Below are 25,482 nucleotides of genomic sequence, written 5' to 3'. Positions count from 1 at the left end.
TGCCGAAGTGTGCACCTCAAATAATCTGCAGCTGGGTATGGGCACAGGTGGGGAATTCCCGCAGGAAGGTATAACAGCTGCTCGGGAAATATATACACACAACAAAGGATGGAGCAAAGTAATCAGTTCAATAAACCTATGACTGTGAAATATAGTACTATTGTACCGGAGAACAATATTAACAAACGATTTGCAAATCTGTGGCTCCCAGCGGGCATGCCTCTGTCTCATAAAATAAATCGGAACATAGTAATCATTAGGACTCCCATGCAGATGGCTCTCTGGTTTTATCATAGCAGCACGGATTCAAAATGAGTAAGTGTTCCAGGTTTTCAGTGAAATATCCATTTAAGGTGATTGGAGGACAATCAGCCGGGAAATAGGATGTTAGGAGAAGAATGCAGCTGTTTGTGGCGCTGAAAGTGATTTGTATTTGCACACAAACAGAAAGAACTACAGAGTAGAGCAGAAAAGCAGGTAAACAGCAACACGCAGTTCTGGGGCAGGGAAGGGGATATCAACAATGGTTTAAAAGTCAGTTTGTTTGCAAGAAAAAATTAGCATGTGTTATAATACCAAGATTACACTTACCTGCTGCAGATCTGGAAAGCTTCCGAACCGATGAAACTTCCTCGATACGAGAAATAAAAATCTGCATAATTGGTACAACCTCTTTCAAAATTAAAAGGGAAGCCGACGAAACTTTGTATGAGCTGGGAGAGACATGCTGTTAAGAATACTAGAAAAATTGATTTGGTTATGATAGTATAAACCCTGAAAAGCAGGGTTATGGTCACAATTTCCATTATTTCTGTCAAATCCAATATTATCGGAGACTACTCAGGTACTTACTGTGACTAATGAAGGAAAATATTACATACAGTGTATTGTCTATCGTTCATACCTGAGGCCATTAAAGCGCACACATTTTCCAACAGATCCACAGGCCTCAGTCTTAGTGAGAATAACTGCAAGCTACTTCTTGTGCTTAATAGTCTTTGGACTAACGAACCACACCAGGCTGAAATAGATCTGGGAACAGGTGGAAACAGTTTTCCTGTGCAGACAGCCAGGACAATTCTGACACTGAATACTTGAAATAATACTACATAGAAATGGCCTGAATCATCATCATAATCAAATCTACTTCCCCAGGCAGTAACAGAAGCAGCTCCTGACTCAAACTCAACCCTCAGCCAAGCAGAGAACTCAGAGATATGGGACTAAGGAGGGAGAGACCCAGAAAAGACAGATTCAGTTGTTCCGCAGGAAGACTTTTTTTTAAATAGCAGAAACAAGTGCATTCTCAAAATAATAGCCACCCTACCTCTGGACAATATTATAAAGGAGGCAACCTATAAAAAAGAAAGCCAAGAGTATAATGACCTTCGCTTTTCTTTTTCTTTCTTTCTTTCTCTTTCTTTCTTTCTTTCTTTCTTTCTTTCTTGTTCGTTGACACTAACGCTAACAGCAAAACTATCACAACTTTCAGTTACATCAGCAGAACCTTTGGGTGTAATAGAACCATTGGTAAGGCAGGAAATATGCAGATATGCCAACTACTCAGGTTTGAAATTGGGAACAGTTTGGTTTCTTAAAGGAGGAGTGGGGAAGGACTCAACATTTTGTTTTATGTCTGAGAGAAATGGTATATAATCTGGTCGAGAAGAATTAAAAATAAATAAATTATCCAATAGAAACAAAGCAATACGTGGAAGGAAACATTTCTGGAAAGAGGCACCGTGTGTGGTATAAAAAGCGATTGAACACATAAGGGCTGCATTAAATTCCCAATAGATAACATTTGGCTAAATCTATCCCTAAATTAAAACGCTGCATAATAGCACCATAAACTAAAAAGTTTCTTTTTGTGTGGTCCTTCTGGAGGAACTGCTTGAAACATTAGCCCCCATATAGAGCAATCCCCGCCCAGTTCAGCTCCAGTCATTCGTCTCTCAGCCCTACGGGGATATGAGGAGGAAAAGAGCCGGGTTAATGAACCCACACTTTGTAGCTGGGAGGAGGAGGAGGAGGAGGCGACACCATCATGTTTGTCTCCCCACCAGTTTGTTTATTAGAGGCCAGCCTATTTAGGAAGAATGGCTCCACTGGGCTCCATCCCTGCAAACACCACAAATGTCCTTCTGTTTGCCTTCAAAGAAAAGGGGACACTGCGCTACATTTGCATGCGAATGGGGACCCCTGGCTCAGAGATGTTGTTAGCCCCATCAAAGGCTTTAGGGCTGGCCGGTCGGCCGGCCTTTGTTACAGCACCTGCTCTGGCAGAGCAGCCTGGACACTAGCTGCTCAGTGCAGCGGGCACAGGGGCGCTGGGCCCTGAGCGCTCTGCGGAGCCCATGGCTGTTCAGAGAAGCACAAGATACAACAGCTAAAGAAGTTAGATCTTGCCGGTGGAGTCAGACTAAACAGCCACATTTGTCCCCAAATTAGCGATGGGAAGTCATTTCAACTCTAGCTGTCAGCGACTAATGATCGTGTCTTTCAGTTTCCAAATGGAGGCCTCTGCCCAAATTCGAGGGAAACCACTGACATGAAATATACAAGAAGTCTTTAATATACCTTTACTCGTGAAAGGTACCCAAGGGGAAAGTAACAGGCAGGCACACACACACCTGCGTGTGTGGAGACAGCCTCATGGACATGTAACATGGCTTTCTTCCTGGGTTTGGTTGTTATAAAGCTAAAAGAAACAAGTAATGGGAAGTGGACCGCCTGAAGCTACTTTCCCTGTTGCACCGATAAAGGGTGGAGATTTACAAGTTCTGTATCTAAAAGCACAGTCTTGCTAACAAGAAGAATAAAAGCATGAATACTATTCGGTGTGTTTGACAACTCTATTTAGTATTAATAGATATAGACCTGTTTTCCCACTACAAACTTCCACTGATTAATTTTAAATCTTAACTCCTATGGATAACATTTTTAAAATTGGCTATCTACTGTTAGGCTACTAAATCCATTTTTTAGACACCTAAATAAAAGTAGCATGATTTCCAAATGTGCTGAGAACTTGCAGTTCCCATTGGGAGCTTACTAGTCACCCACGTTTGAATATGTTGGCCTATATTTTTAGAGGGCTGCTACGAATAGTTTAATTCATAATTAAACTATGAGTTTAAGGATACTGGCCAGCTAATTTAAACTCTATTAGTACAGTGTTTGCGAGATTTAACACATATTTACTCGAAGTGCAATATATTACTCCATCAACAAATATGTCTTGCAATAGTTGACTTTAAACGTTTCTGAAAAATGTAGACCTATTTCTTCTTCAGGAACTTTTATAAACCCGTATTTAATAGGTCATTTGTGAATAATAATGAAGTAAAATATTTTTCCAATCTTCTTACAAGGACAAATATATGATGCCTTTGAGATTTTTCTCTTATTCTAAAAATTAAATGTGACTGTACACATCAGGCTACCCAAAACGGCCCTTCATCTATATGCTGCAAATAGAACTCAGCGGACACCAGACGTCCAGTCATTCCGCGTATTAAAAACAATTTTAACACCGCATTGCTACAAACGAAATACGAAATCATTATTTAGCTATTCTGGAGACCACAGCCACTATCATTCTCTAAACTGACGGAAAAAAAATCTTGAAATGTGAAAGCATATAACTGAAAAAACTTCCGTTTTTCAGGAAATCAGGATACTTTGTTAAATAAAATTACAGTGGATACCTTTTAAACCGAACTCTCTGATTTGGAATCCATATGTTTGTACTTCATAATATTTCATTCAGTCACAGGTCCATTTTTTACAAATGTGTTTTTCAAATTTAGACTTTGAGTGTCTCAATTTTTGTCTAAATCTGATATGATAATAACTGCGTATATTTTGTATATTTATATATTCATATTTAAATTTCTTGCATATTTAATAAATGGTTTCGACAGAAAAATATTGTATATTTAAATGTACCTTTTGTACTCTCTCTCTATAGAAAAGTAGCTGAAAGTGCTCGTATTGTCCTTACATCAACCTAAAAGTATAAGGGGAAAATTCCCCATAAGAGCTGTTTATATAGAATTTATTTTTCTTTTCCTTCATACCATTTGAAAACTAAACTGATGTAGTTATGATTTAAAACACACCCAAAAGTATTAAAATAGTCTATATTTATTGAACCAAATACAAATAGTTTTAGTTTTAGAGCATTGTAATTTGCAGGAAGTGGATATCTTCCAACAACAAATAGATTTACTTACTCCTCCCCCCATTTATATTTTTACTTTGTATTACCTGTTATAGCTGACAAAGGCTAGACTGTGAAGATCATATTCTGATTTTCTTCTTGGTCAAATCCTTTTATAAATAACTATTTGCTGTAAAGTATCCTGGTTACTGTTGTATTAACTTTTCTATTATTCTACTAATCGCAAATCAGAACTCTCACTCTATGGGAGGGGGGGTGGAGAGTGCTAAGGAGAGGAAAGTCCAAAGCCAATTGTATGGGTGGGACTTTTTTGGAAATTAAAAAATTTATTTTTGAAAATGTGTAAAAAAATGTACATTAGAATAGTACAATAATACTTGCCAGTATTTTTAACAACATTCTTTGTAAAGAATACGCATAAAGTACAAAATAAAAACTCGCATGTCTATTATAATACAAAACACAGGTTAAAATAAGAAAGGATAATCTTGACTTTCTTCGGTGTAAACATGTTAATTTCCTTTTATAAAAGTACATGAGACAAGTGTACTAAAATGAAAACGTATTGCTTTATTGTCCTCCCTCACGACCTTTCATTTCTCTTGTACATTATTGTTTTTGAATTCCTGGACCTGAGAATCTCCGAACTTCAATGGTTTAGAGTTTTTTTTTAAGGAATAAGATATAACTTTCCAACAACAAAAGTTTCTGCCTATGCAGCATATAGAATTGGCTTTGCATAAATATAGGTACCGAACAACAAAGTGGTAGGACACAAATCGGCTGCATAAAATGTCCGTTTCAATTCGTGAAGGTGAAAAAAAGATAGACCCCGAATCCTACCTTCTGAAAGACTTTAAATCGTTAACAGTTTGAGATCCTAGCAGTAAAGTTCTCGACATTGGACAAGGCTGTCCCTTGGTGCAGTGCCCCTAAGGCCGCGGCGGCAGAAGAAACGGAGGAAGAGGAAACCAGAGACCTGGCTAAGACGGGAACCACTGCAGACTGGGAGGCACAGCTGCTGCCAGCCCCCCCGATGATGCTCTCAATGGAGAAGGGGGACCGGGCCAGAGCCGAGCTGCTGGATTTGTCAGCGTGCAGAGAAGTCAGGGACGGGCTAAGCTGGGGCGGGTAGCTGAAGGTCCTGGCCAGCTCCGCCGCTGGCAGTAAGGAGGCTGGAGGAGCTGCCGGAGCAGCGGCAGGAGGCAGGACCGGGCCGGCGGCGCCCGGGGGCGGCTGCCGGGCCGGCGGGGAGTGGTGGTGAAAGGCAAAGAGGGCGGCGGAGTGGGGGTGGTAAGGCTGGAGCTGAATGCCATATCCACAGCTGTAGGGTCCGTAGCCGTAGGGCGCCGGCTGCTGCGGCGGCGGCGGCTGCTGCAGGAAGGTGCCGGGATCCACCCCGCGCAGCAGCAGCTCGGGCGCCGGCAGCGGCTGCCGCTTGAAGCGCTTCCTCCGGCGCAGGAAGCTGCCGTTGTCGAACATGTCGGCGGACTCCGGGTCCAGGGTCCAGTAGTTGCCCTTGCCCGGGTTGCCGGGCTCGCGGGGGATCTTGACGAAGCAGTCGTTGAGCGAGAGGTTGTGGCGGATGCTGTTCTGCCAGGCGGGGAACTTCTCCCGGTAGTAGGGGAAGCGGCCGCTGATGAACTCGCAGATCTCGCTGAGCGTCAGGCGCTTCTTGGGGCTCTGCAGGATGGCCATGGTGATGAGCGCGATGTAGGAGTAGGGCGGCTTCACCAGGCTGCTCTTGCTGGCCCCGCCGCCGCCCGCCGCCGCCTTGTAGGGGCGCTGGGAGGAGGCGGGGGAGCTGCCCGCGCCGCCGCACGCCGGGGACCTGGCCAGCGAGATGTCATCGGGGAGCTCCCCCACCTCCTCGTCGTCCTCCTCCTCCTCCTCTTCCTCCTCCTGGGCATAGGGGCGCCCGCCGCGCCGGGGCTCCTCGTCTTCCTCCTCGCCCTCGCCCACCACATCGATGTCGGTCTCTTCAGCCAGCCCCGAGGCATCGGACATCTCCGAGCTCAGAGTCATGGCTTGGCGGAGCGGCTCATCGGGGCCGGGGAGCCGTGCACGCTGGAGTCCCCCTGCTTTGCTCCAGGCGGCGAATCCGCCCAGACTCGGCCAGGATCCGCCGCCCTGGTGCGAACAAGCAACAAACACAGCAGCCAGCAGCAACCTCCGCCGAGCAGGCAGCGGGAAATCTCTCCCCCTTGGCTGCGCCCTGGAGCTGGTTCCTCTCTTTCTCCTCCTCGCAGGAGCCCCCGGACATTAATGGATCCAGGGGAGGAGGGAGAGCGATTAGTATTGGGGGGTGTGTGGGGGGAGAGTCTTGGGAAAGATCTTGAAAGGCTGGGGCTGAGTCCAAAAGAGGGCGGCCTTTCTTCTCTCCTTATAGCGAAAGGGGGCCCATCACATGGCTCCAAACGTCAGCGCCACAACTGGGGAAACATCTCAGCGCATTCCTCCTTGGAGAAATCAAACCAGCACAGAGCAGGCAAAGTCCGGGGGCACGGGAGTGTGGGGGGAGGCACGACAAAATTACCCCCCCCCCGCCGCAGTCCTGATGCTTCCAAGAAACTCGACTGCTCGCACTGCTAAAGGTCAGGGTTGGGAAACTGAAATACGCAGCCCTTTCTGCTGCCTCTCCCAATATACAGTGTGCCATCCCATTGCAGTTCCTCCCCCCGCCCTCCTCTCCCCATGTGCCGCAACACCAAACTGCACTCTGTTGCTGGGGTTATTTTGAGTAGTCGCCGGAGAACACATTTGCTACCCAAATCACTGCCCAAATCGCAAGGCATTTCAACAACAGAACGCCCTCGATGTCCTTTGTAGCTCGAACCTCCCCAGGAAAAGGGGAAATCGCACCAAAAAGGGAGCGAGGCAATCCCAAATACAGGAACCGTCCATGCAAATATCCCGCGGGTGGCAGGGAAATCTGCATTTTACTGTTTCATTCATTAGGATTTTGAGACCCCCAGCGGACATGTTTTCTTTTTTTTCCCTGCGGTTTTACTACAGAGGAGGAGAAGATGCAAAACCATCTGTTTTCACCGGAACGTTAGCAGAACATAGTCGTTTTTGCAGATGGATTTCTTCTGAAGACAATTTGATTTTAATTCAATAACTGCAATTTAAGCCGAAGGAAAAGAACACGCCTGATACAAATATAGACATCATTTTAATATACGAGCCCTTGAAAATTAAAGTCGGTCTTCGAGTCCAGGACAGGATCTGAATGGAACTTTTGGTAGAAGGAACATTTCCTAACCATCAGGATGGGGGTAGTGGTCTAAACCTCCAGTGAAACATGCTTCTTAGGTAGAAACTTTTAGAAAACTCTTTTTTCCTCTCTTCGGGGTATGTGTCATGTAGGAGTGGTATCACACACACTGTATAGCTCTAGCTGTCAACCGAATAAAAAATACCCCCGCTATTTTCGTATTTGATTTTAAGGACTTTATTTAAAGGAAGAAGTATAGCCCTTTCGGTTGTAGGAAACACAGAAAACTCCTGCAAGGAAAAACAAAACATCATATTTTAAGACTCTCTTCGCCTTTGAGCTGTGGAGCAAAAGTAATAAGAAAGTGAAACAAAATTATATTTCCTAATAAAATCATGATATTTTTCAATGCCAGACGACACACTTTATGATAACAAAAGATCATACTCCTCTCAATTAGAGGGCGCACACATTGAATTGATCACTTCTGACGTTAGAGCACTTCTAAGCACTCTGACATTAAAAAGAACCATCTTAAATACATATTATACATAGTTCTACCGAATTAACTCTAAATGATAATCTGTTTTAATGTAGGACAGTATATACAAGTTATCTTTTTATTCTGATTACAATTATTTTGAAAAGAAAAAATAACCACGGGCTATAACGCATATGCCAAATATTTTATTCAAATGCATTTTCAATATATTTTCTAAATCAAATGTTGCAAGCAAAACCGTTTCAAACTCAGGTTCATGGATTTGTGAACATAATCCTTGTTACTATTTCCAAATAATCCTATTTACATTGTGTTCATTACTGAGAAGCCAAAGGAGCATACCACAAAAAGCTACAAAAGCAAAAGAATAATTAAAGCAATAGCTATGTTTTGGCTAATAGATTTTGTATCTCTGGAGAAATGATAAAGTAACTCGAGTTGTATTTAAAAATAGTGAGTGAAATATCGTTTATGTGGGAAAATAGTTTTCCGTTTTGGATACCAAGGCAAGTTCTTATATAAAGTTTCCCTGCTTGAAAAGTGTTTACAGTTGGTTTTTGTTTGTTCTAGTTTCTTGTTAATTAGTGTTTTTTTTCAATTCTCCTTGTCTTCTAGTACCTCTCATTGTGTTTTTATTACATCCCAGAATGTTTATAGTCGCCCCAAAAGAACTAAATAAGAAGAATGGAGTTTAACATTCGTGGGCCGGCACCAGCTTCACAGAAATAAGAATGCAAAAATAATCAGACCTGCCTTTATCCTGTCTGCCAAAACCCGTGCATGATTCATGTCTAACACATGCAGAAAACAGTGTTCGAATATTGACCCGTATCGCAACATTCTATTTCCATGATTTTGACGCACACGCCGATGAAAAACTGAAACATTCACATACCCTGAGCCCCTTTGTGTCAGGTGATTAAAATGTATCTTCCCTACACACTTTGACAATGTTGTAAGTCATCATCTGTCACTCGAGGAAAGAGAGGTGGGGTTTACTGAAGGGCAGAGAGTCAGCTTTGACTACAGACAATTAAGATAAGGTTTTATTGCAGTCCCTCAGAGTGATGGTGACTTTTTTTTTCTCCCAAAGAATATCTGACTTTCCTTCCAAACTTAGGAGGGCTTTGCTAAAAATGTGTGACCGAAGACAATGAAACAAACAACGCTCAACAGGGAAATGACCTCGGGAGCAGGCCCTGGCTGCAGTTCTCTGGACAGCTTTGCTATGTTTCGCTCGTGCAGGAAATCAAACAGCAGGTAAAGAAGGAGAAAGCAAAGTCCATCTCCTTGCATGTGTCAAATGAACGACAGTGCTCGGCGTGAAGAACTGTCGGGCCTAGACAGGAGCTCTTTGCTAAACAACCGCCAGCCCAGCGATTTGATGTTTTGCTCTTTTTACAGACAAGACAGCGAAACTCAAAGTTGAGTTTGCCCATCAGAGCCGAAATCGCGCTGCTTCTCTGCAGATTTCCTTTCAGCGAGCTCTCTTTGGCGGAGATTCTCTGCGGACAAGGGATGCCACCTACCGGCAACGATGCTGGCATGCCGGAACACGGGTATTTGTGCGCTCTCCACCGCGGTCGGCCAAGTTTGCTTTCGGAGTTTGTTCAGTACAGTGTGCTGGGATGACAGCCCTAGTCCCCAACCCCAGAAAGCTGAGCATTGCCACGGGGTGATTAGCTCCAGCCCCAGCTGCAGGAAAAGACTGGTAGGTGCCTGGCAGCTAAATGGAATTCTTTGGGCCATATTGTGCTATCGATTGTGAAATCAATAGGGAGTTCTGCTTCCAGATCCATGGCACAGATATTGCCCTTTGTCCTGAAGTGCAGTTTGCATTAAAAAGTTTGATGAGAATGCTAACAAGCAAAGACTAAAAGGAAGAACACAGGAATTTATATGATTCCAAGTATCTGCAAATAACAGCAATCCACTGGAGAAAATATGTAGGGCTGTTATGGAAACAAACTACCAGACTACATTGTTTATATCCCTGAGCTTTTTCCCGGGGTTAATTCTGATTGACTTTTAAGTGTCTATTCTTGAAATTAGCATTTGACAAGTGTACAAAGGTGTGGAAACGCTCCCACCACTTCATTCTTCTATTGACAATGCTCTTCTTACAAGTTCATAATACCGGAGAGGATTTTAGAAACTGAATAGATTAGTAATATGCAACATGTTAATATAATTCCTACAGAAAGTTATGGCGTGTTGTTATTTAATGTGAACAGAAGAGATCCGGATATTAACTGTTAATGGCAATGATTCTACCGATTTGTATACTTCATTCTAGACAGCAGAGTGTGTAAACATAAAAGTCTTCGCTAAAACAATATAGGGACATATCATGCTATCGATTTGTAACCGGAATTCCCCCAAATTCTGCCTCAAATTGATGACACAATTAGGCTCATAGAAAATACATTTACTCATTACATTCTTGCTTTCTAGTCTATATTCATGTAAATGTGTCCCCATTTATTTATTGTGTACATTTATTTAAATGGAAGCATTCCTCTGGAAAACCCACAGTCAATAAAGAAAAGAAAAGAAAAGAAAACAGAAAAGAAAGATGTCGGTGGGGACAGAAAAAGATGCAGCCTTCAGCGTTCATGGCAAACAACTCTAGCCATTTATTCGATATGGATATTTCAACTGATACAGGAATGTGAATAGGAGATTGCCATTCAGAACATTACACTGAGTAGGAAACTTGTTTTCTGAGCAGGTTTCACAAGCGGGAAGAGTTGGTGTCAGCAAAGGTTTAACCAACAATGCAAAAAGGGACAATTATTTGCCCTGACTAAGGAATTTTCATGACTGCTGATAACACTGAACATCCTCTGCAATGAACAGGCCATTTCTGAGGAGAGAGTCTCTCTAGTATTTGCCAACCCTGATATTGTCTAATAAACCAAAGCAGTCGCATTGTGGACAGGTTAATCATTTTTATACCCACCTTCTAGACAAGAGGAAACTATTAGGATTTCCATTCAGACCCCGTCCCCAGCCCAAAATTGGGCCAAATTCTACCCTATATTCCTTGATCCTCACTGACTTCAATGATCATGATCTCAAGGGTATGACTGAGAGCAGAATTTGTCCCAATGTATTTTCAGATTTCTTGTTTAATTTACAAATCATCAGTGAGCTTTTGTAATAAAAGAAACATTTTCCTGGGCTGTATCTGCTGCTATATGACCCAGGGGTGTAAGGGATGGGCCTTTTCAATGCCAATTATATAATGAGAGAAACTATAAATCCAAAGCTGCAAACCCTTACTCCTAGAAATAGTTCCATTTTAGTCCATGGGATTACTATCCAGAGAGAGGCTTGTTTTCTTGTTTCTATCATTCATTTTTTATCCAGTTCCCATTTAGTTCGCTTATAGGGCCTTTAGGTTAATGGGAGTTTTGCCACTGATTTCAATGAGGGTGCACAAATAATGTAGGCTGCTAAGTGAAGGTGAGGGGAACAATAGAGACATAAAGTGGGAGAGATGAGAATGGGGAATGGGCAAAAGCATGATTTAACCTGCAACACCAAAACAACATGAAAATCGTAGTGTGTAAAAGGTTTGTGAAGCCCTAGAGAAGCAGCAAAATAGTAAATGTAATGTATGTATTTGTATTTCCTTCAGGGCACCTCTCCTAAGGCCTTGGCACTGCTACAACAATTACACAATACAGCACAAAAGAATAAAAATGACAAAATCCCCCAATAGTTTCTCACACCCAGACTACAGCTATATTTGCAAAATAATCATCATAATGATCCACAATAACTCAGACTCGGATCATCGTTTGTCCTTCTGTTTATGCAGAGTAAGATTGCCAGCGTCATTAGCAGGAATATCCCTGGGCATGAATGATTATCATGGCAGGTATTCTATCCTGGGTTCACTGGCAGACACATAACATGAGACACTTCCTAAAAAGAAACAGAGTCTTTTTAGAACTTTCAAACAACAGGAATGTTTAAAATACCAGAACTGGGAAGGAAGGGAAGTTTGGGTTAAAAGTCTGTAGCTCTGTTACGCTGGGGAGGACAACATGATTAGAATAATGTCGGGATTTTTTTTTTTAAGTTTCCACACACATACACCTACTTCTTTTCACTTGCTAAAATGCTTGTATCATATACTCCATAACTTATACCTTAGGGTATTTCTACACTACGAAATTAGGTCAATTTTATAGAAGTCATGGAGATGTCCCTGGAGGATTCCCACTCGATCCCCAGACACGTTAACAGACTTTTCCAGTAGCTGTACTGGCCGCGAATGCATCCCAATTCTTCAGGGCAAATCAAACATTAAACACAATTGCTTTTAAACCCTGTACTGTAGTTACAAATGTGCACTCACCAGAGGTGCCTTCTCCACCTTCAGGGTCCGGGAACCCGCCTTGGGAGGGTATTGGCTCCAGAGTGATGAAAAGGTCCTGGCTGCCGGGGAGAACGGATTCACTGCTTGCCTGCTGCACATTCTCCTCCTCCTCTACCTCATCCCCAAATCCTCCTCCCTGTTGTGTGAGACTCCCCTCTTGCAGGTGTCCACGGACAGTGGTGGGGTAGTGGTAGGGTCCCCCCCCTAGAATGGCATGCAGATGATCATAGAAGCAGCATGCATGGGGCTCTGATACCTAGAGGCCAATACCATTGAATTGTGTCCGCACTACCCCAAATTTGACCCAGCAAGGTCGATTTTAGTGCTACTCCCCTTGCCGGGGAGAAATACAGAAGTTGATTTTAAGAGCCCTTTAGGTCGACAGAATGGGGTTGGTTGTGTAGACGCATTGTTTATAAAATCCACCCAGCACGGCTAAATTTGACCTAACCTCGTAATGTAGACCAGGGTTTAACTACATACATAGGATCAAATCCTGCTTAGTTTACTAATGCAAATAGTCCCCTTGACTATTATTCATTCTAACCCATCTTTTAAAATCCCTGTATATCCAAACCACCTTCAAGCACATATTTGATCCAACAGACCAGTCCCATGCTGTTCCCTAAAAGTTCACAGTCTCAAGAAGGCTGGGGATGAGCAAGTTCCAAAGCAAAGGATGTTCCCCTGTATCCAATCCCCAGGATTCAAATCTGGAGATGGAACAAGAATTCTTTAGCTGATCTCCACTGTTGGGAAGGATGACTAAGCAGAGAAGCAGTCTCTTAGCTAGTCACAACCTGAGCATCTGAGGCATTCTAGATGGACTGCATATGGAGACAGATGTAGCACCTGCTAAATCAAATATGCTTCTTGTAAGAGATGAGTAAATTCCCATCTGACCTGGTATTTTAGTCATCTAGGCTGTTCTGGGTGGCTTCACCGCTATGCTGATGGTGAGCCTTTTGAGTCTTATAAAAATAATAGCTCAGAACTAATGATCTACACAATAACCTTCCCCAGGTGATTTTTAGTTCAGCAGCACATAGCAAGGCACCCTTTGAACCTTATGTTTGGGTTGGCACTGGAGTCAGGGAATGTGAGCACACTTTGCCAGGCATTTAGGATGAGATCAGACTTTGCTCTTGCTCAGCAGTACTAACAACTACATTATTTTAGGGGAAAATTGGAAAAATCTGCAGGAATTATTTCTGATTTGGAAGAATTAGGATGCCTCTTCCCCATTTTCTCGAGAAGTCAGGAACATGCATATTTTTATTCATTAAGGATGATTTTCTCAAATTAATGCATATTATCTGAATCTGTAAAAGTTGGGAATTTCACCTATAAATTCATGCAAAGGCTGCTCAACATCGAATTAGATTCACATATTTTCAAACACAGTTCACATATGCATGTACATGTCTGTAAAACTTCCTATTCACTGCTCAAAAACTGGCCGAGTGTGGGTGGGTTGAGCTATAGCTATTGACGTGGAAGGAAGAAGAAATGAAAGGAGGGTAGGAGTGGAAAGAATGTTGTGGAGTAGATGATGGTGAAGAAGGAGGCAGAAAGGGGTCCTAAGTTTTGGGACTACTTTTCTTAAGTAAGGCAAGTGAATGGAATATGCCCTATGCAGGGAATATTGGAAGGAAGGGAGCCATGCCTTATTCAGTGTGTACTTTATAATACAGTGAATGAGATGTGCATGATCACTTCACAGCTCAGTTAGGTCACACAAACTTGTGGCTTTCCTTCACCTTGAAGGCAATTCCCCAAAGTACAGGTTGGGACCCTCATGGTTTCAGAAGTGACCTAATGGAAGGTATGCAAAAATGTAGCATTTTGCAAATAAAATAAAATAATACAATTAATATGATAAAAATGGATATACAATGTAAGTTTTGGAATGCTATGGTATACTTTAATGCAGCAGTTCTCAAACCATAGGGCACAGGAATGTGTGAAGGGAGGCATAACCTGTGTGGTTTTTGGTTTGTTTTTTTTTTAAAGAGCTCTGGCTGTCAGCCCTTGGTGGCTGGGGCTTGTGCAGAAGGGCCCTGCACACCCCAGAGGTGGAGATAAAGCGGACAGATGGAGCCTGGCCTCGGTCTCTCCCCTCCCACCATTCAATCACCTGGAGGCGGCAGGGCAACAGCTGTCAGCAGCAGTGCAGAAGTAAAGCTGGCAATATGGGCGCTAAGTCTGCTGTGAAAAGTGATATTGACAAATATCACTTTTCACATTGCCACCTTTACTTCTTGCTGCTGCCTTCAGAGCTAGGCACCCAGTCAGCAGACACTGCTCTCTGTTCTGCCTTCAGAGCTGGGTGGCAGTATATGTACTTGCAAGTGGAGGGGATATAAATAACTACAGACACAAAGAAGGGAGGCCTGATCAAATAAATTTGAGAATCACTTTTTTAATGCAATCACTGTTAAAAACCAAACCAAATTCAGCTGGGATTCTCAGAGTGGACTCGAATAGCACATGAGTGTGTGCTGCCAGCTGTTTGAGCCACTGCTAATAAAACAGGTTCTTCAGTGCGTGCCCAGATTTACCTCACTCAGAATAAAACAAGCCCCATTAAACACATTATTTATCAAGGATGACACAAAGTGTCCTTCACACAGACCACTCAAAGTTTGTTCATGAATTACAACATTGACATGCTGGATGTAATTGCTGTGGAACAGGAACACTGCTGAGCTTCACACAATTATGGTATTTGTGTTTAGTCTTCATTGGAGCTCAGTTCAGACCAATGGGTGATTTGGAAAGATGGTTTCATTGTAACCTCTGCCTGCTCAGAGTGGCCCTCTGTTCCCTTCTGGTGGTGGCTAGGCCAGCTAGTGCTTGATGAGCGTACTACAGCCTTAGCTAAGAGTAAAATATCTTCTAGCCCAGACAGTAGAGGCTGATGCATTTAGGTCCCAAGTTTGATCCCTTGTTGATACCCGGTGTGAGCCAGCAGTTACATCATTAAAAGAACAAGTTGGTTCCAACCATGACAGGGAGGGGGGAGAAGAAATACAATGAAAGAAAAATGTGACACAAATATGGTTTTACATCACTTGTGAAATTTAGAAACTAAACATCCATTGCTGAAAGATAATATTTTCTCCAAGGAATATGCACCCAGAATGTCAGATTAGTCCACATTATTGGGATCCTTTTGCATTCTTCAATACTTCTGGCTTCTCAAATACCTGCAGCTACAACATATGCCTTCTTGCAACAGAGTCTTACAAAACTGTGTCCCATGTTATTAGATGATGACTTGGCCATGGTCAGTTACACCTTCATGTCCTACAGGCTAGATCACTGCAACTTGGTATACTAGGCATGAGTACTCTGCATTTTAAAAGCTTCAGTTAGTTCAGAATGCAGCATGCAGTCTCCTCAGTAATATCAGTCATTGAGAGCATAAATAACTATGCTTAACTCACTACACTGCTCCCCATAGAATACCTAGTCAAGGTTAAAGTCATGGTCCATTTTCAAGGCTTTCCATGAAACTGACCTTAAGTATCTCACAGAAAGCCTCTCACTTTCTCAGATAACATTCTCCCTTAGCAGCTATATACCTCAGAAACTATCATCCTCAAGGATGAAACTTATGAGACCAGGCAACAGGACTTTCTTGGCACCAGAGCTTTTGAATAACAACTAATTTCACAACCTTCAGAATGAAGTGTAAAACTCACTTCTTTGACTTAGCTTTTCCAAATCCCCAATTAAAACCAGCAAAGAAGTAGAGAGGAGGTGGAACAGGAATAAAAAGTTGTGAAAACCAGGAGGAAAAGAAAGAAAGAGAGAAGTAAAAGAAGGGGGAAAGAAGGAAATAAAATCTCAAATAAAAAAATTCCCCTACTGTGTTGGGGGAAGTTGAGAGAAAATGTAAGCTATGGGACAGCTGTAAATTTTGTATGCAACTCTTCAGGAGGTATTCAGAGATGACCACAAAGGGTGACATTACAAAAACCTGGACGAACAGACAAACAGAAAGCAAACTCTGGAGGAATCAAGGTTTTGAGGACAAAAGGTGAAGAGGATGGTGGTGTTTTCAACAGTAATGGAGCATAGAAGACAATTTTAGGAGGAAAAATAAGGAGTTCTGGTTTAGCGATAGTGAGTTTGAATTGTTTGCCAACCAACACTTTTTCCAGGATGGCTTGCTATTAGAGGGGCATATAAGGATCAGGGATGCCTTAAGGCAGCAATTTGAAGCTGAAAGCCACTAATATTTGTTGCTATGCTTGGAGGTGATTGGTGCACATGATGCAAGAAGGGGCCTTAACATAATTGTATGTTGCTTTGCAGTGCACTTTTTCACTTAATAGAATAAAGATTGCTTTCAAACAAACACAATTATTTTATTAAAAGACAACAACCGGAAGAGACAGTCAAAAGAAAAAATTAATCAGCAGGGAGGAGGATGGGGGATGGGGGAAGGGGAGGTCTCAAGAGGAGGAGGGGTCCCAGGACAGCTACAGATTTGTGTATGTCCAGGGATCATACCCAACCTTCTCCTTTGGAGTACAATGCAGCGGGTGCTATACTTCAGCAGGGACAAACTGCAGAGGGATGGGTGTTGAGTGCAGTGGGTAGTGGGAGTCGACACTGCTGGACTGTGAGGAGGGAGGAGTGGAGCCAGGAGGTTGATAACTGTGTGTTGGCGGTGTGTGGGGAGCGCATGGGAAAGAGTTTTGCGACAGCAGCTGCAGGGGAGGGCAGGCACAGAGCTGCTCAGTTTGAAGAGGTAGTATCACCTGGACTGTGTCCACTTGACACTCCATAACGTTTAAGAGCTGCTCCGTGGCTTCTTTCTGGTGTTCCGCGTTCTCCTTTAGGTCCCTCTTCTCACTGTCCCGCCACGCCTTCAATTCCTGTTTCTCGGCAGCGGAGTGTATCAGAACCTCATGGAGAAAGTCCTCCTTAGTTCTTCCTGACCGCTTTCTAATTCTGCACAGCTGTTCTGCTGCCGATAACAAAGAGGGAGGCTGGGCTCCCAAGGTCATCTCTGTGAAGTTTAAATTTTACAGAAGCAGTATTGTTTGCAACACAGAAACACTGATTTAGTGCTTTAAAACACAGCCAGTACTCACACACCTGTCACTAACTGTCTGACCCCAGGCAAGCGCACATGAGCCACAAGACCCCCAAAATAGTGAGTAACCGCAAGAACAGGGTAAATCTCTCTTCCTGGACTCTGCTGTACACTGGGCACATGGCTCTTGGGGAGAGCCTGCACTGTAGGGGGTGCCAGATAATCATTCCTGTCCCCACACTTTCCACAGGATGTGATCATTATGGAAGATATCTTGCTGCTGAGGGTGAGCAGGGAATCAAGGGAGGGTCTTCTCCAAGGCTGCGGCTTCCGCCCTGGTGCCTATGCGGCTTGCCTGTGTGCAGCAATGGTCCCCTGCCTCCAGTGATAGCAAAGTGGCATGGGAAAGTTGAAGTTAATTGGGCAAGAAACAAAGCAGCTCTGCCGAGGAACCTGCAGCAATGGATTGCCCAGTATCTCCACAAGAGTTTCCTGGGTATCTCTGAGGGAGATTCCTGTGAAGTGAGGAAGTCAATCAACAGCCTGTTCCACTGCTCAGACTACGCATGCGGTGGGAGACAAGCCTGCTTTCTGCAACCCTCCTGTCCCCAACAACTCACTTCAGCAATTCCCAAAATCAGATCCACTTACCAGGGGCCTCCTCTCCTGTTTGCGCTTCACCAAGATCTGACAGCTGTGACTGGCTAGCCTCCTCTGGGGTAGAGAAGAGCTCCTGACTGCATGCATCTCTGGCCTCTGAGTCATCCTCTGCCTCTGGGTACCCCTCCCCCTCTTCTTCCAAGATTTCCTCCTCCTGACTCGGTCCACTTTCAACTAGCACATGAGCCAATGACGTATCCACAGGGACCTTTGTAGCGGAGGTCAGGTCATCACTGTATCGTGTCCAGCTCTTTGTAGAACCAGCAGCTCAGTGGCGCAGCACCGGAGCAGTGGTTTGACTCATGCACCTTGTGGTAGGCATTCCACAGCTCCTTCACTTTTACCCTGCACTGCAATATGTCCCGGTCATGGCCGCTTTCTGTCATGCATCGTGAAATCTGTCCGTAGGTATCATAATTCCTACGGCTGGAGTGCAACTGGGACTGGACAGCCTCCTTTCCCCAAATACCAATGAGGTCCAGCAGCTCGGCATTGCCCCAAGCAGGGGACCGCCTGGTGTCTGGAGCAGGCATGGCCACCTGGAAAGATGCACTGAGACCACTGCACACATCACCAAGCAAACAGGAAGGGGACTTTCAAATTTGCAAAGGAATGTATGGGGTGGGGATGGCGGTTGGTCACCTGAGGGCAGAGCAGTAGAGGTCAAACTGATGACCACAGAGGTGAGAACAGGCATTATGGGACACCTCCCAGAGGCCAATCACAGCGCTGTAATCAACCAGGGTGTCTACACTGGCACTGCAGCGCTGTAGCCCCGGCGCAGAAAGCTCTACGCCTCTCGTCCGGGTGTTTTTTTTAGAGTGCTACAACTCCACAGTTTCTGCGCACTAAGTGGCTTGGCAGTGTGTACCCCTTGAGAGTTACAGTGCAGAAAGCTGCTTTACTGTGCAGAAACTTGCCAGTGTAGACAGGTGAAGAGTCTGAGGTAGAGTGCTGAACATATAAACACACAAGCTTGAAAGTGCTGAGCAAGACAGGGATAGTGTAGACCTGCCCTGAGCAACAATGTTGTTGTTGAAGTACTGGCAGGCCCTCTCAGAGGTCCAGAGAGGCCTGGGCCACTTCCAGCTTTTGAGGCCCCTAGCCATAATAAAAATAAAAGATGATGACACTTGAAAACAAAATAAGGCACCAAAAAAAGAGTGAGACATAATTTGAATATTTTTTTATTTAACAAATGCTTTTCTAGCCTTTTTCTGTACAAATGCACTAATTATTGAGGAAAAATCTAGCTTTCGTGCAATGTCACAGTTGATATTAAGCATGGTGAGCCCATTCAAATGCTCTTGTCCCATAGTTGAACGGTGATAGTTCTTTACCTGCTTCAACACGTGAAGGTGCGTTCAGCTGAAACCACTGATGCAGGCAAACTGACAAAAATACACAATGCAATTGTGATATTAGGAAGCACCCCAGACAGTCCAAGTTTGAGTATTTTTGGAAGCAATTCCTTTGTCTTGCAATCCAATTTAAAGTTCATGGAATATATTTGTTTGAGGAAGATGACCTCGTCACTGAGATCTTTTGAGATTTCTTTGTTGTACTGTTGCTGAAATTGTTCAGCTGCAGAAAGTAGATCTTCATTACTCAGTCTGTCGAACTGCCAAAGAAACCCCAAAAGGGTACAAATTAGTTGCAATGACTCAAATCGACGTGTAAGACCTGATTGAATAGAGTCAATGATGACAAGGAAGACATTGACCCTATAATGCTGCTCGGCATTGGATTCAGTAGGTAAGATACGATTGGTGGAGAACTCAGATGAAATGCCAATATTCTGTGCTACTAATTTGGACTCAAGTATCAGGGGGTAGCCGTGTTAGTCTGTATCCACAAAAGCAACAAGGAGTCTGGTGGCACCTTAAAGACTAACAGATTTATTTGAGCATAAGCTTTTGTGGGTAAAACACCACTTCTTCAGATGGATTAAGTCAGGATCGCATCCCATTGTTCACGAATTTGTTGAATGTCATTGATAAAACTTTCAGTGTTATCCCTCTCAACATCAAGTGTAGCATTGCATGCTTCAATTACCAGATTCGTTTGATGGATCATTGTAAGTAGCTTCAACCACAAAGATGACATCAGAATGCATTAAAATTTGGACATGTGCTTCTGAACAGACTGAAGTTCAGTTCAAGCCTGTGCAGTGAGATTGAGAGACTAAAGCTCATTTAAAGCCTCTCTCACTGAATTCAAATGTTGCACAACTGGTTGAACACCATCAATCCATGCAGACCATCTAGTTTTGGACATCCCATGCAGTGAAACGGGATGATATTGCTTCAGAATTTCCCACCTTTGTGGACTGCTACTGAAGAGATTGTACATTTGCTGAACAGTTCCAAAGTAAGTAATTGCCTCCTTGCATGATTCAGCACAGTCAACACCTACAAAGTTTAGTATGTGGTTTCCACAGCTGGAGAAAATACAATTTGAATTATGTTCAAGATGAACTGCTTGTATACCTTTGTACTTCCCAGCCATGTTAGATCCATTGTAATAGGCTTGACCAATGCAGACTTGAAAATCTCACTTAAAACCTTCTAGAATTGCTAATACTCAAGCAGCAATTTCTTTTCCGTTTTTTCTCGTGAAATTATCAAACAAAATAAAGCTTTCTTCAATTGAAAATGTTGAGCTGTCTACAATCTTAAAATATCGAATAACCATAGTAGTCTGTTCTTTGTGAGAACAATCTAGAGTGGTATCAACAATGATTGGAAAATACTTGGCATTTCGAATCTCATTAAGAATTGTTGTTTGTACAAATGACCCACATAGCTCAATAAACTCGTTTTGTATGCGTGTGGAGAGATAATGGACTTGCATGCACTTTTGTCTCTCTTGTGATTCTCGAACACGTTTAAGATGCTCTGATAAAGTGGGTCATATTTTCTGAGGAGCTCAAGTATGCCTAGAAAGTTTCCATTTGCATGATCACCAATACATTGACTGGAACCAAAGAAAGCCAATCTCCACTCAGAAAGAAAAAGGATGACATTCAGGATATGCTCAAGAAGTTTTTTCCAGTTATTAGTTTCTGTGGAGAGTTCAGTCAAGAGTAAATTTTCAACTGAACTTTCAGCTTATGCTGCCCTACTGGCTGATTTCCATGCAACATAGTTTTCTTTGTGTGACGTTGAACTCTCATGTGATGGTATTCGCTCTTTCAACTTCCTCCAACCTCTGTTGATGCTCCATCCTGATTGATCAGAGAGAATTGATGCATTTGCAGCACTTTTGTTCAAAATGAAGCAGGGTGCACAGTACAGAGATTGTTTTTCCGTACTCCAGCATAATCAGTCTCTTGTGCAGGTCTCATCATTTGGAAAAGTTTTTGTCAGCAGACGAATAGGGAAAGCATGATTATCAGCATCTCGTGGAATGCTACTTGGAATTTCAAAACAACTAATTTGAAGAAAAGATTGCATTTGGATAGCATTGCTCTTATCAATAATTCCAATGTCTGTCACAGTCAAACCTGTAGCATTCATGAATTGCTCTTGATGTGCAAGATCTACATCTTCCCGTTGCTGTTGAGTTTCTTGATCCTACACAGTTATCTTCTGCTGCATCTGTTACTGTTGGCACATCTTCTTGACTACTAATATTTCTGTAGCATTGTTTGTTGGGTAAGATGTGTTTTCCAGTGGTTTGAGAAATGACGTTATTGGCATAGAGCTCTTAGCTGCTGCTTCACTCACTTGTTTTCGCTGTCTCTTGCTTGCACCACTTTCAAATCTCCTTTTCATAGTGTTCTATCTGGTCAATATGTAGCCTATTCACACTTGAAATATTCTGCTGTAAATAAGTAGCTTATTTACACTTGAAATCTTCTACTGTAAACATGTATACAACTGCTGAATGGTACACAAATACTGAAAAGACTTAAAATGAAGGAATACTAATTAAGAACACAAAATTAAACAGTCAGACAAGTTATTATCCTTATCACTGAGTCAAGTCTCAAGTACGCAAGGTATAATATAACAGGCTGAGCTGAAGACGAAGGGATGACATATATATAGTAAACACAGACACGGATACAGACAGAGGGATAATGTCCAAACATTTCAAATGTGTGCAGGGGCGGCAGATTTGTAGAAATTTTGGTGGTGCCTAGAACGCCCAGACCCCGCCCCCACAAACTCCTCCCCCACTGCCTAAGGCTCTGGGGAACAAGCAGGGAGAACTAGAAGTCCTGGCACAGTCAAGGAATTATGATGTAATTGGAATAACAGAGACTTGGTGGGATAACTCACATGATTGGAGTACTGTCATGGATGGATATAAACTGTTCAGGAAGGATAGGCAGGGCAGAAAAGATGGGGGAGTTGCGTTGTATGTGAGAGAGCAGTATGACTGCTCAGAGCTCCAGTATGAAACTGCAGAAAAACCTGAGTGTCTCTGGATTAAATTTAGAAGTATGAACAACAAGGGTGATGTCGTGGTGGGAGTCTGCTAGAGACCACCGGACCAGGTGGATGAGGTGGATGAGGCTTTCTTCCAGCAACTAACAGAAGTTGCTAGATCACAGGCCCTGGTTCTCATGGGTGACTTTAATCACCCCGATATCTGCTGGGAGAGCAATACAGCGGTGCACAGGCAATCCAGGAAGTTTCTGGAAAGTGTAGGGGACAATTTCCTGGTGCAAGTGCTGGAGGAACCAACTAGGGGAAAAGCTCTTCTTGACCTGCTGCTCACAAACAGGGAAGAAATAGTAGAGGAAGCAATAGTGGATGGGAACCTGGGAGGCAGTGACCATGAGATGGTCGAGTTCAGGATCCTGACACAAGGAAGAAAGGAGAGCAGTAGAACAGAGACCCTGGACTTCAGAAAAGCAGACTTCGACTCCCTCAGGGAACTGATGGGCAAGGTCCCCTGGGAGAATAACATGAAGGGGAAAGGAGTCAAGGGAAGCTGGCTGTATTTAAAGAATCCTTATTGAGGTTGCAGGAACAAACCATCCCGATGTGTAGGAAGAAAAGTAAATATGGCAGGCGACCAGCTTGGCTCAACAGTGAAATCCTTGCTCATCTTAAACACAAAAAAACAGCTTACAAGAAGTGGAAGATTGGACAAATAACCAGGGAGGAGTATAAAAGTATTGCTCAGGCATGCAGGAGTGAAATTAGGAAGGCCAAATCACACTTGGAGTTGCAGCTAGCCGGAGATGTTAGGAGTAACAAGAAGGGTTTCTTCAGATATGTTAGCAACAAGAAGAAAGTCAAGGAAAGTGTGGGCCCCTTGCTGAATGAGGGAGGGAACCTAGTGACAGAGGATGTGGAGAAAGCTAGTGTACTCAATGCTTTTTTTGCCTCTGTCTTCACAGACAAGGTCAGCTCCCAGACAGCTGCACTCTGCAGCATGGTATGGGGAGGAGGTGACCAGCTCTCTGTGGGGAAAGAAGTAGTTCGGGACTATTTAGAAAAGCTGGACGAGCACAAGTCCATGGGGACGGATGCGCTGCATCCGAGGGTGCTAAAGGAGTTGGCCGATGAAATTGCAGAGCCATTGGCCATTATCTTTGAAAAATCATGGCGATCGGGGGAGGTCCCGGATGACTGGAAAAAGGCTAAAGTAGTGCCCATCTTTAAAAAAGGGAAGAAGGAAGATCCAGGGAACTACAGGCCAGTCAGTCTCACCTCAGTCCCTGGAAAAATCATGGAACAGGTCCTCAAGGAATCAATTCTGAACCACTTAAAGGAGGGGAAAGTGATCAGGAACAGTCAGCATGGATTCACCAAGGGCAAGTCATGCCTGACTAACCTAATTGCCTTCTATGATGAGCTAACCGGCTCTGTGGATGAGGGGAAAGCAGTGGATGTGCTATTTCTGGACTTTAGCAAAGCTTTTGATACAGTCTCCCACAGTATTCTTGCCAGCAAGTTAAAGAAGTATGGGCTGGATGAATGGACAGTAAGGTGGATAGAAAACTGGCTAGATGGTCGGGCTCAACGGGTAGTGATCAATGGTTCCATGTCTAGTTGGCAGCCGGTATCAAGTGGGGTGCCCCAAGGGTCGGTGCTGGGGCCGGTTTTATTCAATATCTTCATTAACAATCTGGAGGATGGTGTGGACTGCACCCTTAGCAAGTTTGCAGATGTCACTAAACTGGGAGGAGTGGTTGATACGCTGGAGGGTAGGGATAGGATACAGAGGGACCTAGACAAATTAGAGGATTGGGCCAAAAGAAATATGATGAGGTTCAACAAGGACAAGTGCAGAGTCCTGCACTTAGGACGGAAGAATCCCATGCACTGCTACAGACTAGGGACCGAATGGCTGGGCAGCAGTTCTACAGAAAAGGACCTAGGGGTTACGGTGGACGAAAAGCTGAATATGAGTCAACAGTGTGCCCTTGTTGCCAAGAAGGCTAATGGCATTTTGGGTTGTATAAGTAGGGGCATTTCCAGCAGATCGAGGATGTGCTCAGTCCCTCTACTCAGCACTGGTGAGGCCTCATTTGGAGTACTGTGTCCAGTTTTGGGCCCCACACTACAAGAAGGATGTGGATAAATTGGAGAGAGTCCAGCGGAGGGCAACAAAAATGATTAGGGGGCTGGAACACATGACTTATGAGGAGAGTCTGAGGGAACTGGGATTGTTTAGTCTGCAGAAGAGAAGAATGAGGGGGGATTTGATAGTTGCTTTCAACTACCTGAAAGGGGGTTCCAAAGAGGATGGATCTAGACTGTTCTCAGTGGTAGAAGATGACAGAACAAGGAGTAATGGTCTCAAGTTGCAGAGGGGGAGGTTTAGGTTGGATATTAGGAAAAACTTTTTCACTAGTAGGGTGGTGAAGAACTGGAATGGGTTACCTAGGGAGGTGGTGGAATCTCCTTCCTTAGAGGTTTTTAAGGTCAGGCTTGACAAAGCCCTGGCTGGGATGATTTAGTTGGGGTTGGACTAGATGACTTCCTGAGGTCCCTTCCAACCCTGAGATTCTATGAGTCTATGATTCTATGAAGGAGTTTGGGTGAGGGGAGGAATCTGGGGTGCAGGCCCTGGGCTGGGGCAGGGGGTAGGTGTGCAGAAGGGGGTCTGAGGTGCAGACTCTGGGATGGAATTTGGGTGCTGGTTGCAGGCTGTGGGATGTGGCAGGAGGTAGGGGTACAGGAGGGGGTTTGGGGTGCAGGCTCTGGGATGGAGTTTGGGTATAGGCTCTGGGCTGGGGCAAGAGGTTGGGGTGCAGGCTGTGGGAGAGAGTTTGGGTGCAGGCTCTTAGAGGGAGTTTGAGGGTGGGAGAGGGTGTGTGGGAAGGGGGTGGGGGTGCAGGTTCTGGGACCGAGTTTGGGTGCTGGGTGCAGGCTCTGGGCTTGGGCAAAGGGTGGGGGTGAAGGCTCTGGGACAGAGTTTGGGTGCGGGCTCTGGGCTGGGGTGCATGCTCTGGGAGGGAGTTTGGGTGCAGGCTCTTGGAGGGGGTGCGGAGGGAGGGGGTGCAGCCTCTGGG

General features: G+C 44.0%; 1 protein-coding gene across 1 annotated transcript; it reads right to left on the bottom strand.

The window, feature by feature from the left end:
* Window positions 1-5,050: 5,050 nt before the first annotated feature.
* FOXD1 (forkhead box D1) lies at window positions 5,051-6,211 on the bottom strand. Its single transcript, XM_039544459.1, has one exon. It carries the CDS (start codon window positions 6,209-6,211, stop codon window positions 5,051-5,053), a length of 1,161 nt encoding a protein of 386 aa, XP_039400393.1.
* Between the last annotated feature and the right edge of the window lie 19,271 nt (window positions 6,212-25,482).

This window comes from Mauremys reevesii, linkage group 6, assembly GCF_016161935.1.
Source record: "Mauremys reevesii isolate NIE-2019 linkage group 6, ASM1616193v1, whole genome shotgun sequence".
NCBI classification, from domain to species: Eukaryota; Metazoa; Chordata; order Testudines; family Geoemydidae; genus Mauremys; species Mauremys reevesii.
The sequence above is the reverse complement of the archived record's forward strand: the minus strand, read 5'-3'. Positions and strand labels throughout refer to the sequence as shown.